The sequence below is a fragment of the Ictidomys tridecemlineatus genome, chromosome 11 (genome assembly GCF_052094955.1).
Source record: "Ictidomys tridecemlineatus isolate mIctTri1 chromosome 11, mIctTri1.hap1, whole genome shotgun sequence".
Lineage (NCBI taxonomy): Eukaryota > Metazoa > Chordata > Mammalia > Rodentia > Sciuridae > Ictidomys > Ictidomys tridecemlineatus.
Window position 1 is genome coordinate 105612559 of NC_135487.1, and position 17977 is coordinate 105630535.

General features: G+C 34.2%; 1 protein-coding gene across 1 annotated transcript in view; it reads left to right on the plus strand.

Moving 5' to 3' along the window:
- Positions 1-17977, plus strand: part of Capza1 (capping actin protein of muscle Z-line subunit alpha 1) — a 40838-nt gene that overhangs the window by 11738 nt on the left and 11123 nt on the right. The window contains exons 2-5 of the mRNA XM_005337625.5: positions 11122-11185; positions 13608-13659; positions 16187-16250; positions 16986-17192. Coding sequence (XP_005337682.1) covers positions 11122-11185; positions 13608-13659; positions 16187-16250; positions 16986-17192 — 387 coding nt within the window. The remainder of the gene's footprint in view (positions 1-11121; positions 11186-13607; positions 13660-16186; positions 16251-16985; positions 17193-17977) is intronic.

Sequence of the window (17977 nt, forward strand, 5' to 3'; positions counted from 1 at the left end):
TTATTTGTTGTTGTTGTTTTTTTCTTGTATGTTGTAAATTTTGTGCTTAAGTATGTCATTTTTAAACAGTATTTATACTGAATGGTATAAAATACAATGATTACTCCTGTTAAGGAAAAATTATTCTGAACCATAATAAAATGGTAAGACTGTTGCCATAGAGGAGACATTAGGCTCAACTCCTAACACAGTAAGATAGCAGGGGATTTATAGCCAATGAATAGAATGATACTCCCAATGAGTACGTTATCAACAGATGGAAAATAATTAGGAAGAGACTGGGTAGACCAAAGATATAGCAAAGTTACAGAAATGAAGAACTTGATCAGATATCAGAGGTAGGCAAATTCTTGCTAAAACTGGGATTGGCAGTCCAAAGACGGGGGAGAAGGGAAAGTCAAGGCCTAGTTCAGGAAATGGTTCTGAAGTTTGTTGTTAATCTGTGTGTGTGTGTGTGTGTGTGTGTGTGTGTGTATGTTTTAGTTACTTCAATTCTTCACTGTTTACGATTACCAGAAAAACAGTTACTTCCTAGAATTGGTAGAATTTTTTAAAAATAAAATTGCTCTATATAAAACAAACTTGCCTGTCTTCTCTTCTTACTTATCTGTAACCACTAGGAATTTATGTCTAGTAAATTTTTGTCCTAGACAATTTATTGTTGCTCTACTAAAAACATTTAAACCAGATTAAAAAATGATCCAAAATTGAGGCAAGGCATGTTCTTGTGCCGATGGTGGAAACCAGAGCCTTGCGCATGCTAGGTAAAGTGTTTTACCTCTGAGCTGTATCCCCAGCCAAACATACTTTCTTTTCTCTTGTCAAAAGAGAAAAACACACTGGGCTGGGGTTGTGGCTCAGCGGTAGAACGCTCGCCTAGCACATGTGAGGCCCTGGGTTCAATCCTCAGCACCACATAAAAACAAATAAAATAAAGGTATTGTGATGTTATTATTAACATCACAACTAAAAAATAAATATTAAGAAAATAAGTAACATACTGTGGGGCTGGGGTTATGGCTCAGTGGTAGAGCACTTGTCTAGCACGTGTGAGGAACTGGGTTCGATCCCCAGCACCACATTAAAAAACTAAATAAAATAAAGGTATTATGTCCATCTACAACTAAAAAAAATTTTTTTTTGAATGTGTGGCTCCTGGGAGATGTAACGTGCTTTATGTCCCTCCTTCACTTCATTAAGTAAATAAATAAATAAATGTCCTTTCCTGAAGTATATACCCTCTTTGAAAAACATAACTGGGCTGGGGATGTAACTTGGTGGTAGCGTACTTGCCTAGCATATGCAAGGCCCAGGGTTCAATCCTCAGCATCACCAAAATAATAATAACATCAACAGTAATATCTTGATTATCTTCAAATGAGAAAAACTCCGTTAAGAAACAGCATTTAATTGTATGCAAAACTTTCTTTCTTACCAGGATAAGAATAAAGTATACTTCTTTAAAAAAAATAAATGTAACTTTCCTTGAATATATCTGAAATGGAGTAGAATTAAAAAATAAGTTAAAATAAGCAAAGTAAAAGAAGAAACCAGTCTTTGTTTGCTGATGACATTACTCTATACCTAAAGCACTAAAAAATCTACCAGAGCGCTGAGGTTGTAGCTCAGTGGTAAACACTTCCTTTGCACTTGAGGCCCTAGGTTCAATCCTCAGCACCACATAAAGATAAATAAATAAAATTAAGTTACTGTATCTATCAACAACTACAAAAAAAAATTTACCAGAAGATTTCTAGATCCAATAAACAGTTTCATCAAAATAGGATACAAGACTAACATAAAACTCAGTATCCTTATTTTTTTCCTTTAATTTTCTACCTATCTGAATGGGAATGCTAATGGCTATTATGCTTGCCCCCCTGTGATATTTTTGGGAGCACTTGCCTAGCATGCACAAGGCCCCAGGTTCAAGACCCAACACAGTAAAAAAAATGTGTGTGAGTGTGTGTGTGTGTGTGTGAGAGAGAGAGAGAGAGAGAATATATGTGTATATATGTATGTGTATATACTAAAAAATAAGTAAAATAATTTACTGCTGTTGTCCTTTCCTGAAGTATATAGCCTATTTGAAAAACATAAGAAAGCTTCAAAAGATGTATTGTCACTTTAAAAGGAAGTTGGAACAAAAACGTTTTGTAAAACTTTTTTGGTCAGTAGAAAATTATTATTGTTTATAGTTATTGCTGAAGATAGTAATGATGGAGAATATAAGATGATTGGGAAGCAAAGAGTTTCTAAAAAAAAGAAGTAATTGTGCCTTGGTTATTTGAAGGATTAGCTCAGTTGAATAATTTAAAGCAACATTTTTCTTACTGTGACTAGTTAAGGTAACAATAGCTGACATATTAAGCTTGTCCAATTATATTTCAAGTGTTCTAAAGACGTGACAGATATTATTATCTTATTTAATTTCTCAACAATTCTTAAGGAATAAATAATTTCCCACTTCAGGGACCGAATGTGGTTCAAGAGATTTTAAGAGAATGAAATTAAGAAGGGTTAGGCTGGAGTTGTGGTTAAGTGGTAAAGCGCTTGCCTGGCAAGTGTGAGGCACTAGGTTGGATTCTCAGCACCGCATATAAATAAATGAATAAAATAAAAGTCCATCAACAACTAAAAAAAAATTTTTTTTTAAAGAGTAAAATTCAAAACCATGTCTGTCCCAATCCAAATCTTGTATCTTTTCTATTTTGCCATAGTACATCATAATAATCGTTATTAAAAACTGGACTCTTGGTGTCAATTTATTCAAAAGGAATTTTGTAAATTTACTAATTGCCTGCTGTGTGCTATTTAATTTGCTTGACCCTATATATAGAAAAGGAAAGTAAGTTTCCAAGTTGCCCAAAACAAAGCTTGAATCCTTGGGGATAGAATGATATCTGTAGAAATAATTATCAATAGCAGTTATATTTTAGGTGCTATGACAAATGTTCCAAGTAAAATATAGTAGGAGTACAGAGGATTCTTGAAACTAGAACTACTGTGATATACTTCTTAGAAAGAAACAGAACCACCATAAAGGATGGGAAAGATTTAAACAGGTGAAAATGGGGAAAGAAGCATAACTTTCAAGGAGAGTGTGAGTCAAGGCCAAGAAACATTTTAATACAGGCAATAGGTAAAGATTTTGGTAGACAACAGAGATAGATGCAAGCAGAGATTTGGTTCCTGGAATATATAAAATTTTGGTGATATATACTGACCTGAGTCTTGCTGATAGTGGAATGTAAGTATTACCTAGTGAAAGAATTCTTCCTTGCCCATCTAGAATTATCTGCCCAATATTCACTAAGAGGTATAATTATTAAATGTTTGACTTGAGGTCCTTTGATATGTGATTGTTAAGGAAATCACTTTAAAAACTAGTTATGAGTACATGTAATGTTGATGACTGTGCTGGATCTGTTACTAAAAGAATAATAATGAGCTAAAAATGGGTTTCACACATTTTAGAAATTCCTTTTTTTTTTTTTTTTTTTTTAAGTACACTTTCCAAAGTTTCTTTCCAACTATGGTATATGAAACAATCTAACAAAAAGCATTTATGGGGAACAATGTGATATGATTTTCTGGGTTTTTGTTTTGTTTTGTTAATTTTGGGGATTGAACCCTGAGCCACTGAACCACATCCTCAGCTCTTTTTAATTTTTATTTTGGGCAGAGTCTAAGTTGCTTAGGGCCTCGCTACTATGATCCTCCTGCCTCACCATTCCAAGTGCTGGGATTATACACGTGCACCGCCATGCCTAATTGTCTGATTGATTTTTAAATTTTTAGTACAGATGTTAATGTAAAGATGAAATTTTGAGTCTTGCAAGGGTTGGATATTTTTCTTTATTTCCTTCTTGTAGAAAAGTGATAAGATTGTCTTTCATTGGTTATATTTAGATTTTTAATTTTCTCTTCTTGTTTACAAACAAAGTACAATGGATTTTATGAAATTAACCCTATTGTAATATTTATATGAGGGAATGTAATTGTGATAAAGTTTGAATTACTTTAAAATGACTTTTCTCCATCACCTCTTCTGCCATGATGTTCTGTCTCTCTTTGGCCCAGAGAAATGGAATTGGCTATTTATGGACTGAGACCTCTGAATCCATGAAGAAATGGAAGCACAGGGGGGTTAATAATTTTTTCATAAAGCCTGAGCTTTATACCTTAGTCTGAATACAATGCCATTGAAAGTAACCTTTCATTAATAATAAAAGTTAAGTCTAATGAAGAAAAAAAATGATACAAATGCAATTATATCCTTTATTACAGATATAGAGTAATGAATGCTTTGTATAGTTAAACCATTAGTTTATGAAGTAAGGACAATTTTAAAGCTTTTTATTTTAAAACAGCAGGGTTTTTTGTTTTTGTTTAAAACCCCAATGTTACTGATTCTCAAGTAGGGGTGCTGGCATACCTTCACTCTATGGGAAATATCTGTTTCTTCTTTGTATCCCTACCAAAATCTTGAGAATGACTAACAAAATTACTGTTGCTGAAAATGTCATCCCTAGGGGGCTGGGATTGTGACTCGGTGGTGGAGCAATTGCCTACCATGTGTGAGACACTGGGTTCAATAATCAACACCACATAATAAATGAATAAATAAATAAATAAATATATGTATTGTGTACATCTACTATGTGTGTACACACACACACACTCAGAGACGCAAAGAAAATGCCATTCCTTGCAACTAGAGACTATCATGCTATGTGAAATAAGCCATCCCCTCCCCCCAAAAAAGGCCAAATATTCTCTCTGATATATTGATGCTAACTCACAATAAGAGGTAGGGTGAAGGGAATAATAGAAATACTTTGGATTAAAAAAAGGGGAATGAAGGGAGTAGGGGAATGGGAGTAGGAAAGAAAGTAGAATGAATTGGACATTACTTTCCTATGTTCATATATGATACGCAATCAATATAATTCTACATCATGTACAACCAGAAGAATGGTACTCCATGTATGTATAATGTCAAAATACATTCTATTGTCCTGTATAACTATAAAGAAAAAAATTTTTAAATGTAATCTTTCACTTACACTGCAACAAATATTTTTACAATTACTGTTTAGCTATTTTTGTTTTCCCTTTTGCTCTTAATTTTTATCTTAGTTTTGGCCCACTTTTTTTTTTTTTTTTTCAGTGCTATGGATTAAACTCAGGGCCTCACATCCTGAGCTACATCCCCAGTTCTTTTTTAAAAATTTTATTTTGGGATAGTTACCCAAGTTAACTTCAAACTTTCAGTACTCTCCTCAGTCTCACAAGTAGTTGAGATTGTAGACATGCACCACCAAACCCATTTGACCCACTTTTGTAGGTGGGTGATAACATTTTTGACTTTTAAACCTAATATTTATCATTTTACTTAGCCCTCCCAACTTCGTGACAATTGTACCTTTCACAAGCACAGCTTTAACGCAATTCCTGGTTTTAGAAAACTAATATTCTAAAAGGACAAAGCCAAAACCATGTGACACAATAAAGATAATCCTCTGGAGTTTTACTTCTTGTAAATAATGCATTGTATATTTCAGTATGTAAGTTCTGATTGTAGCTCCATCCTTTATAAGCATGTAACCTTGGACAAAATATACTCTCTGAACCTGTTTCTCCATTTTCAAATGGGGATAATAGTCTTCTCTGCGTACCTTAATAAACAGTTTTAAAAAGAGAAATGGGTTATAAAGAGTTTTATAAACAATAATATAAGTACTCATTCATTTACATTCCTATAGGGTATGTGCCAGGTCTCAATGTTAGGTATACAGCAGTGAACAAACATATCTAGTTCTGTGTCCTATGATTGGTGAAATATGACCCATGAGCTAAATCCAGTCTACCACCTGCTTATATCAAGTCTGTGAGCTCATTTTTTTTGAATGATTTGAAACAAAATTAAAAGAATAATAATATTCCATGTCATTAAATTACATGAAATATAAATTACATGAAATACAAAATCAAGTTTCATTGGAACACAATCATGCTTATTTATTTACAGTTGAGACAAACTATGTGGCCCACCAAGCCCTAAAGTATTTACTGTCTGCTCTTTATATTAACAGTTTGCTAACTCCTGCTCTGTGTTCTTGAAGTTCTTTTGACGGTGCTGGACAGTAAACTTATAATTGTATGTCTAATGGCTGCAAGTTCTTTGAGAAACAATAGTGCAGATAAAGAAGCTAGAATTGTGAAGGATGGGAAGGGTGCAGCAATAGATTTTATATACAAAAACGGGGAACGGTACATTATTTATTCAGTGATATTAAAACCAGAGACCTTAATGAATGTGAAAGAACCATCTGTAGAAGAGTATTTTTGCCAAAAAGCGACAAAAGATTCAGTAGCCCTGAGAAAAAAGTATAGCTGTAGGACTAGGAACTATGTGGTAAGAAAGAGTTGCTGAGATGGGTACAAATTATGAAGGGACTTGTAAACCAAGGAGCATACATGCTATAGATTTTATAGTGAGTGTAGAATGTATTATTATGTCTTCTACTCCTTCAGGTTATTATTATAACATCATTGTATTTAGTGATAAATCAGCTTAATACTTCAAAGACTGTAAAATGTTTAATACCTAGTAATCTGTCATTTTAGTGGCTTTCTCAGTAACATGGTATTTCTTGCTATGAGAATGTTTTAGGATTCCACATTGGCATCTGAGGATGATCACATTCCTTCTTACCACTCATTTGGCATTTCACTCTTGCCATTGCATGTATCTTCAGGTCTCCCCACTTTTATTTAAAAACTAGGAGATGTTGTGGTTTCTATAATTAAATATTTCCCTTGCTCTTGATATTCTCAGATGCACTGGGATAACTTCAACACTTTGAACCTGACTTCAAATAATACTACTTTTATGTTCCTCTCTGATTTTTTTTAAATATTTTTTTTTAGTTGTAGATGGACACAATACCTTTATTTTATTTTTTTTATTTTATTTTATTTTTTTTAAGAGAGAATGAGAGAGAGAGGGGGACAGAGAGAGAGAGAGAATTTTAACATTTATTTATTTTTTCTTAGTTCTCGGCGGACACAACATCTTTGTTGGTATGTGGTGCTGCTGAGGATCGAACCCGGGCCGCACGCATGCTAGGCGAGCGCGCTACCGCTTGAGCCACATCCCCAGCCCCACCTTTATTTTATTTATTTAATTTTTTATATGTGGTGGTAAGGATTGAACCCAGGGCCTCACACATGCAAGGCAAGCACTCTACCACTGAGCCACAACCCCAGTCCCCTCTTTGACTTTTATATATTTCAGTTTCGATTCTTTTCTTTAGAAAATAGAAGTTAGCTTTTACATTACTTTTCTCTATCAATACAATCGCCTCATTTAACAATTTGTCGACCTTTATTTTCAAGCATAAGACATTATGTAGACATGCTGTGAATAAGGCAAAAACTTCTGTCAAGGAGTAACTTTTAAAAGCTGACTGTGGAGTGGGGGATGTGTTTGTAGAGCCTTTGCCTAGCATGTGTGAAACCCTGGGTTCCTCTGCAACACCACCCCTTTGGGGACAAGAATTGTAACTTTAAAAAGCCCTCCTTGTTGCCTTTAGCATATTGACAATCTCCTTTTATTGTCCTTTGCTTCCTTGAGCTGGTTCTTGAATTTAGATGTCTTTCAGTAGCCTTTATTTTTATGCCCCCTCCCTTTTTTTTTGGTGGTGGTGGTAGTGGGAATTGAACCCAGTTGTCATTCTACCACTGTGTTATATCCCCAGCTCTTTTGATTTTTTAAGACTGGGTCTTGCTAAGTTGCCTACTTTTGCCTTGAAACTTGGTGACCCTCCTGCCTCAGCGTCCTGAGTAGAGTAGCTTGGATTATGGGCTGGCACTATCATGCCTAGCTCCCTTTCATTTTTTTTTTTTTTTAATTAAAGGATAAGAGATGTTGACATGCTCTTCTGTTTTTATTTTTTTCAAGAAATTTAAAATTTCATCATGCAAGTAATATATTCTTTTGGGCAGAGATAAACCATAAAAAAAAGAAAAATATCTTTTTTAATACAACTAATAGAGAAGAGTCCCTGTTAATATTTAGTAGCTATATATTTGTGTAAATAAAATTTTAGTAATAATACATCATTTTGTAAATCCTTTTCACTTCAGAGATATCATTAACATTTAACCACGTCAGTATATAGAGCTCTTCTCAAACTTTTCGCACTAGGGACCTCTATACAATCTTAAAAATTGAATTTTTAATCTATGTGGCTTCTGTGTATTATGTTAGATATTTAAAACAGGCTTAGTTCCGTTTGTTATGACCTATTTGAGTTTGTATGTATTGTTTGCTCTGCCTGAGATGCCTTCTAGCTTTACCTACTCCAATCCAGCTCAAACATCACTGACTTTGAAGACCACTGTCCCTCCTACATACATAGATAGAACTCATTGGGCCTTACTTTGTGTCTAGTTCTGCATTTAATTCCTGCTTGGTATATTCCTTTCTAGGTTTTAGATCCTTAGGGTAGTAACAGTGTATTATTCAGTCCTCAATCTCTATTTATTGATACTTCTCTTCCTAGTTACTGAATTGGTGAACTATTATTTTTTTATATGCAGGTACAGTTGATCCATTATTTAATCTTTCTTTTAGTTGTACCAATTTCATCAGATTTTGTGACTTTTTTGAAAATTTTGGTGGGACTTCAGAAATATAAGTATCTTGAATTTTCAGTTTGGTAACTTTTTAAAAAATATTTTTAGTTGTAGATGAACACAGTACTTTATTTTATTTATTTGTTTTTTATGTAGCACTAACCCAGTGCCTCACACATGCGAGGCAAGTGCTCTACCACTGAGCCACAACCCCAGCCCTCAGTTTTGGTAACTTTTATTATTATACATTTAGATGTTATTTTATGAGGCTATCTATAAGCTATGGCTTGTGTCTTTTCTTTTGCAGAAATGCCTTTTGTAATGTATGAATGTGTATATGTTTAGTTTTCCACTACAAATGCTTTGCTGAGTTTTCGAAGTTGTGTAAGAATTACAGGAAATGCAGCTTCATAGAAAATGGTATGGATTATAGCCCACTTGGCAGATCTCCCACAAATAAACTAGAAAAAAGGTTTATTATTCAAAATAGGTTTGCTAGTTTCTTTTTTCCAGTACCCAGGATTGAACCCAGGGGTGCTCTACCAATGAACTACATCCCCAGTCCTTTTTGTTTTTTCATTTTGAGACAGGGTCTAAGTTGCTTGGGCTGGCCTTGAACTTATGATCTTCCTGCCTCAGTCTCCTGAGTAGCTGGGATTTTTTTTTATAGGCATCACCATTATACCCAGCAGGTTTACTAATTTCTTAACTAAGTGATTGACACAAACAGGTGATGAATACAGAACATTATTCAGTGTATATATATATATATATATATATATATATCGAAGAAAATAAACACAGTGGAATATCCATATTGTAGCAGGTAGTCTCATGTTGTATAATTTTCATGAACACTCTTCCTAATTAGAACCCATTTCTTTTTTGTTTTCCTCAATTAATATAGAATAATCCCCATCCTGATCTTTACCAGTTCTCATTATTTTCAGAAAAATAATATTTTATCTAATTATTTCATCATGGCAGGGTTCTCAAACTTCATGTACATGAGAATATTCTGAGGTGTGTGTTTGTGGTATGTACTCTTTGTGCCTGTTGCTAAGTAGTTCACATGTCATATTTTGTCTTTCGGGTCTTAAAATTTTATCTCATATAGGATTTTGCTGGGCACAATGGCCCCTGCCTATAAACCTAGCTACTCAGAAGACCAAGGCAGGAGAATCACAAGTTCAAGGCCAGCCTCAGCAATTTAACAAGACCCTATCTCAAAATGATAAATAAAAAGGACTAAGACTGTAACTCAGTGATAAAGCATCCCTTGGTTCAAACCCCAGTAACAAAACAAAAAAAAAAGAAAAAAGGGAGATCCTAACATTTTAATATCCATTTTTAATAAGTGATCCAGAGGAGAATAGCTATTGGGGGACACAAAGGGGAGGTCTAGATGATTTAACAAAAAGAGATATTTTCATGACATTTTTCAGGACTTATAGGTACAGTGTATTTAGTAGAGGCAGTAGGAATCATTCTTGTCCTGCCTTTAAAATTATTGACAACGTTTATGTTTCATTATGAAGTTTGTATAGAATTTTGGCCCTTTCTCATGTCCAGGAAATTTATTCTGTTCCTACCAAAGCCTAGTAGTTTTTGTTGTTTTATGATGGTGGGATGACTGTTGAATTTTGTCATTTTTTCTAACATGAATTAGGATAATCACAGTTTTGCTTCTTTAAGATTAATTTATTTGTCTTGAACCATTCTTGCATTGCAATAAATGCTTAGAATATACTTATTTTGCTAATATCTTATTTAGTTTTGCTTAAGTGTTTTTAAGTTTTCGAAATAGGATCATAGCTTTTTTCTCTTTTTTTGATGGAAAACTGGTTTTGGGTTTTTTTTTTGTTTGTTTTGTTTTGTTTTGCACTGGAGATTGAACCCAGAGGCACTTTACCACTGAGCTAAATCCCCAGACTTTTGTACTTTTTGAGATAGTGTCTTACTAAGTTCCTGGTGCTGGCCTCAAGGTCCTCCTGCCCTAGGCTTCCAAGTCACTGGAATTGCCGGTGTGCATTACTGAACCTGGCTCAATTATTAGCTTTAGAGAAAAACTCAAAATGATTAAAGCAGCACAAATATTCTAAAATCAGAATACATCTATATTGACAGAAACAGCTTTGGGTGTTTTTTTGTTTGTTTGTTTGTTTGTTTGTTTGTTTTTAAAGAAAATCTAAAGACCTCTAGGTTGTAAAGGCTTAAACAGGAAATTTCATTTTAAGAGCTAATATAAAAATTTCATAGTTTGGTAATTCCTTCTTTTAAATTTGTTAATATTTATTTATTTTTTTGGTGGACACAACATCTTTCTTTGTATGTGATGCTGAGGATCGAACCTGGTCCGCATGCATGCCAGGCGAGCATGCTACTGCTTGAGCCACATCCCCAGCCCCTGGTAATTCCTTCTTTTATATGTTATTCTTCACAGTACACTTACTCTAAATTTTATTTCTTGTTTAGGTACGTATAGCTGCTAAATTCATCACTCATGCACCCCCAGGGGAGTTTAATGAAGTATTCAATGGTAAGTAAGGATTACTATTTAGTTATTTGAAGCTGTACTTTAATTACAGTCATTCTTTTAATCTGTTTGACAGGTTACAGCTATAGCAAAGGAAATCAACATTCAAAATGATTGAAATAACTTGTCCAAGGTCACCCTGTTAGTAAGCATCAAAGTAAGGATTTAATTCCAGGTCTGAGTTAAAGCTCTTAACCCATTAATTACCACACCTATCTTAGGTGAGAAAAGATTTAAGATAGTTTAACATAAAAAAGTAGAAACAATGTTAAATTTTATAGTTTTATTTTTATCATAATAAGTAATAGCTTAAATTTCATCACTGCTGAGCCAGTGATGTGTAATCCCTGTGGTACTAGAGGCTGAGGCAGGATGATCACAGTTTCAGAGCCAGCCTCTGCAACTGACCCTAAGCAACTCAGCAAGACCTCTTTCTAAAATAAAATATAAAAAAGGGCTGGGGAGGGGCTCAGTGGTTAAGTGCCCCTAGGTTTAATCTTCAGTACCATTGCTTTCACTCCAGAAGTTCCATACTATAGTACACACTCTAGGGCCACTGGGGATGAATTGACTGCATCCAGGGAGCTTATTAAACTTAGAGTCAACTTTATCATTCCCTCAAGATTCTCATTCTTGGTAGAAAATCTTTGCCACCTGCACCTCAGAGCATTAATCTCCAGGATATATAAAGAACTCAAAACACTAACACCAAAAGAACAAATAACCCATTAATAAATGAGCAAAGGAACTGAACAGACACTTCACAGAAAAAGAAATATGATTGGTCTACAATACATGAAAAAAATGTTCAACATCTCTAGCAATTAGAGAAATGCAAATTAAAACTATACTTAGGGCTGGGGTTGTAGTTTAATGGCAATGCATTTGCCTAGCAGGTGTGAGGCACTGGGTTCTATCCTTAGTACCACATAAAAATAAAGCATTCTGTGCATCTACAACTACAAAAAAAGAAGTTTAAAAAAAAATACTGAGGGCTGGGGTTGTGGTTCAGGGGTAGAGTGCTCGGGTTTGATCCTCAGCACCACATAAAAATAAATAGATATTGTGTCCAACTACAACTAAAAAAAAGCAAATATTAAAAACAAAACAAAACAAAAAAACCCAGATTCCATCTTACTCTGGGGTTGTAGAGCACCTACCTAGCACATGTGAGGCACTGAGTTTGATTCTCAGCACCACATAAAAATAAATAAAATAAAGGTATTGTGTCCATCTACAACTAAAAATATTTTTTAAAAAATGAATAAAGTAACAATGAATGTTGGCAATAATGTGGGGGAAACACTCTGAGGGAAAAGATCTTGAAGGACCTCTAGATCTTAAGCTTACGTGCAAGCAATGAAGAATACAACCTGTGAGTTTACCCGTGCCATAGCATAGAACAAGCACGGAAAATCTGTGAAGTTTTATCCACGGCATTTGGCTCTGTTAACCTCTGAGAAATCTTGAACCCTGCAGTAAAGTGAAGGCCAACCTCACCTAAGAATCCAGATGTTTCCTGCTTTCAATCTGCAATGTTGAACTATTAGGGAAAGATGAAGTGATGTCCTGCTTCAATTTTCTGAACAGACTGCAGTGTGATGTATAAAATATTGCTCATTTGTTTTTATATTAAAATGTGTCCTATTTTTAAAAATTTGCCTATAATCTCAGCAGCTCAGGAGGCTGAAGCAAGAAGATTGTGAGTTCAAGGTCAGCCTCAGCAAGTCAGTGAGATCCTGTCTTTAAATAAAATATAAGACAGAGCTGGATATTTGGCTCAGTGGTTAAGTGCCCCTGGGTTCAATTCCCAGTATCAAAAAATAAAATAATTTAAAAAATTGGCAATCCTGCTTGGAAAGTAATTCAATAATAAAACACTTGCTTAGAATGTGTGAGACTCTGGGTTTTCTCTGCAGCACTGCAAAAACTAAAAATAAATTAATGGTCCTCACTAGATCTTCTGTAAAACATAGTTTTCTTTTGCTATGGAATTCCTTAAGATTTTTATTGTTGGATTATTATACTGCAAGTAATTGTTTACAGACCTATGAACATTAGCATCTATTTATTGGCATTTTTAAAATATCTACACATACAGCTTATCTAAAGCCTAATTTTGCAAAGCCTGGATGTTTTTTGTTTTGGGAAGTAGGGGGGTGCTTTACCACTGAACCACATCCTCAGCCCTTGTTATTTTTTAGTTTGAGACAGGACCTCACTGAGTTGCTTAGGACCAAGCTAAGTTGCTGAGCCTGGCCTCAAACTTGGAATCCTCCTGCCTAAGCTTCCTGAGTAGCTGGAATTACAGGCCTGCACCACCACACCAAGTCAAAGCCTGAATTTTAAATATCTGTTCTAGAAGTCTACTAAAAATTCTTAAGTTTGTCCTGTACTTAACCTTTCAACACGGTTTCCTCCTCAGATGTCCGGCTACTACTTAACAATGACAATCTCCTCAGGGAAGGAGCAGCACAGTAAGTATCTTTTCTAAATCCACATACAATATTATTCTAACATTGGGTAAATTGGCACCCTGGAAACTAAGTTTAAAAATACTTCAAAATAAAGCAATTGGTCTTTTATTTTTCTTAGAGAAAACGTGCCCCACCAATATTCTTTACTTACTTGAAGCTTATTATATGAACTTATTTTTTATTCATCCATTCATTTATTTTTGCTGTACTGGGGATTTAATCCAGGGCCACTGTACCACTGAGCTACATTCCTAGCCCTTTTTATTTTTTTACTTTAAGATGGGATCTCGCTAAATTGCCTCAAACTTACAGTCCTTCTGCCTCAGGCTCCTGAAAAGTTGGAATTACCAGTGCACACCACTGTGCCAATTTATTTTTGTCTTTGTCCAGATTCTCCCTATTAGAGCAGAATTTAATGTTAGCTATTATGTTTTCTTCTATTTCATGTTGTTGTATTTTTGGTTTTGTTTTTGTTTTGGTGGTGGTGATGGGGATTGATCTCAGGTCCTTGTGCATGCTAGGCAAGCATTCTACCAACTGAGCTATATCCCCAGCCCATGTTTATATTTTTAAACTGCTGGTTATAGAAGGATTAGATTGCTAATCAAGATTGATGTATCTCAAATTGCCAAATAATAACAGATATTCATAAAATGCTTTAATAATTAAATTAACAATAAGATAAAAGCTTTCAACCTTATTATTCATATCGTTGTCAGGCTAACTAATCTTTCTAAAACATCATTTTGCCCTTGTCCTCAGAAACATTGGGGGGAGCTATTATTCTTTTCACGACTCTCCGCTTCAGTGCCAAGTTTCATTTCACTTATTGTCTACCCAACTGTCCCAGAGTTCCTTTTTAAAAAAAAAAAAAATTAATAATGGCTGAGAAGAGGTGGGATGAGGAGGTCAAGGATATTTTGATGTAAAGGAAAAATAACTACCATAAAATCATTTTGGCATGATATGTAATTTGTTTAGATTTTAGCTATAAAGAACAGTTTGTTTGTTTGTTTGTTTGTTTGTTTGTTTGTTTATGTGGTACAAAAGATTGAACCCAGGGTCTCGCACATGCTAGGCGAGCGCTATACCGCTGAGGTATAACCCCAGCCCCTAGAGAACAGTTTTAAGAGCTGCTACCCAGGAAACAGGAAACAGTCTTCTCCTGCCCTGTTCTGCTTCTTTGGAATTCATTTTGGGACTATATTCTGTGTATCTATGATTTACATACCATCACTGTAATTGTCATCATGAATAATACTCTAGTTACACATTTATTTAGAAAAATAAGACACATTAAAGATACACTGAATCTCATCTGTATCCTTCAATGGATGGTTATCCAGTGTGAATGCTTCTAGTAATAAGGAATTCCCTATTTCGCAAAGCAAGTTCTTCAATTTCCCTGCCACATTGGTCGTAGTTTTATATCTGAGAGCTACCCAAATTAAATCTACTCTGTATTTCTCTTGTCAGAGTACTGCTAAAGTCTTAGGGGGTTCTGTGCCACTTAAGAATGAGTACAGTTTAAGCCTTTTTTCACAGTTCTGAAAATTAAGACTGAATAGAAAAAGTTGGTAGGTGGTTCAGATGTTTTAATTGCACCGACTGACATTAAAGCTTTATTTTATATGTATAGACACTCCGCATGTTACAGGCTGTAGGTTTCTGAAAAACCTTTCTTTTCTTTTTTTTTTTTTTTTTAAAAAGAGAGTGAGAGAGAATTTTTAATATTTATTTTTTAGTTCTCGGCGGACACAACATCTTTGTTGGTATGTGGTGCTGAGGATTGAACCTGGGCCACACGCATGCCAGGCGAGCGCGCTATCGCTTGAGCCACATCCCCAGCCCCTGAAAAACCTTTCTTTTAAGAATTTTTCTAAGCCCAACTACTTGCTTATAGAGATGAAGGGTTCAGTTTTATTTCTATAATGAAATGCTTCAATCTCTTGACTGCAGTCTTCATAGTTAGTGCTCAGTAAATGTTGCAGTAATCATCATAATCATCATCACCTTCTATATTAATTGAAGAAGTTCGGATAGATGTAAGATTTAACCCTTTCCTGGATTTACACCTATGTTTCTAACCACCAGAACCTTTTCCTGATAATTCACAGCACTTCTGGTATAAATAAGGTATTGTAGGTTGCATTGAAGAGTGAATTTTCCTCCAAGTGAGATAGGATGTTAATAAGAGTAAACATGATGAGTCTTAAATTTTAGAATGACTACTGGCTATGATTATTGTAATCACTATGTATCAGGGCAGAGGCTGAAGTAAGACAAATATTTGCAAGAGCATTAGAATAGTTTAGGGATGGATAGTAGGTGTTTGGACTAGAGTGGAAGCAGTGTGGGTGAGGGAAGGAGTCAGATTCTGAATATACATTCACATAGAACCTGTAAGATTTACTGATGGATTGGATGTAAAATGTGAAAGAGAAAAGTCAATCACTCCTAAGTTTTTGGCTTGAGCAACTGGTAAACGGAGATACTAATAGTACTTTAAAATTTTTTTTTTTAACAGTGCATTTGCCCAATATAACATGGACCAGTTCACACCTGTGAAGATAGAAGGATATGAAGATCAGGTAATAATTGCCCATTAGATAGACTATGCCTGACAGGTAGTTGAGATGATAGAAACCAAAGCTGATGTATGAATTAAGTGCTGAATAAATTTATGTCTTGATTTTCAAAAGTTTTTAAAAATATTCTACACATTAGGAAATTCTTTTCTCTTTCTGCTGATACTAGTTGTTATCTTTGACAAAAAAAAAAAAAAGAGAGAGAGAGAGAGAGAGAAAGCGCTGCCCCTAATATGAAGAGAGAAAATTAAAAGATCTTAAAGGTTTTCCAGCTGTCTCTAATTCTTTTTGGTAAGAATAACAGGAGACATTTTTATTCAATGGGGAAATAAAAGCATTCATACTGAAATATAGGCTACTTTAAGTTCCTTTAGGAATTTGCTATTTGGGAAATAGAAGATTTTTACCTTTATATATTTTTAAATGTTGAGTATAATGACTCTGAAAATTTTTCATAAAATATAGAAAAAAGAATACCTAAGTGTACAAAAGTACTTACATAAATATTAGACAAACCAAGAAATGATGGGTGTTTAGGAGGGGGGCAATTTATAGGATAAAGTTGACTTATCAAATATAATATTTTCATAAGAATGAAAATGAGACTTGGAAAAATCAATATGAAAGAGAAATTTGACTTAATGAAAAACTGCTTTCCTCAATTTTATTTACTTGTTTTGCAAAATGTGATAACTATATTTTTTATAGTTACTCATAATTTTAATTCTTCTTTGGAAGGTCTTAATTACAGAGCATGGTGACCTGGGTAATAGCCGATTTTTAGATCCAAGAAACAAAATTTCCTTTAAGTTTGATCACTTACGGAAAGAAGCAAGTGACCCTCAACCAGAGGAAGTAGAGGGAGGTTTGAAGTCTTGGAGAGAATCCTGTGACAATGCTTTAAGAGCCTATGTGAAAGATCATTATTCCAACGGCTTCTGTACTGTTAAGTATCTGTCTGCCTATTTTATTATCAGAGTGTTATATTTCTTACATTTACCTTATTGCTTGGGAACTTTGGCCAACCAAACCTCACTTCTTTCTTAGTTATAGTCTCTGTATTTTATTCCCTAAATCTTTTTTTTTTTTTTAATATTTTTTAGTTGTCAGTGGGCCTTTATTCATTCATTCATTCATTTATTTATTTATGTGTTGCTGAGAATCGAACCCAGTGCCTCACACATGCTAGGCAAGCGTTCTACCACTGAGCCACAACCCCAGCCCCCTAAATCATTTTTGAAAGGAGTATAAATACTTGAAAATTTTCTTTATAAAATCACAATGCATAATAATTTTGAATTTCTATATGTTCTATTTCATATTTATCTTATTTACTTATGAAAAAATTGCCTTACATCAAAAATTAAGTTTTTAAATACTTTAACTTAGGAAAAAATGTTAAAATTGTTGGGAGATCTATTGTCCACATTTGTGTCTTTTTGGCATAGGCATTTATACACAAAACTACTTCTGCATAGTTAAAATATTTTTCACTAGATAATCAAAACAGTTTTGAAATAAACACTTTTAGAAATCCAGTGTAATTTTATTTTTATTTTTTACTATCTCTTGGGCTCTAACTGATAAATTTGGCTCTAACATGATTTCCCCTTTATAATATTGTGACAAGAAAAATATGTATAGAATGTTTAATTTTTTATTTGTTTGTTTGTTTGTTTGTTTTGGTGGTGTTGTGAATTGAACCTAGGGTTTTGTGCATGTGAAACAAG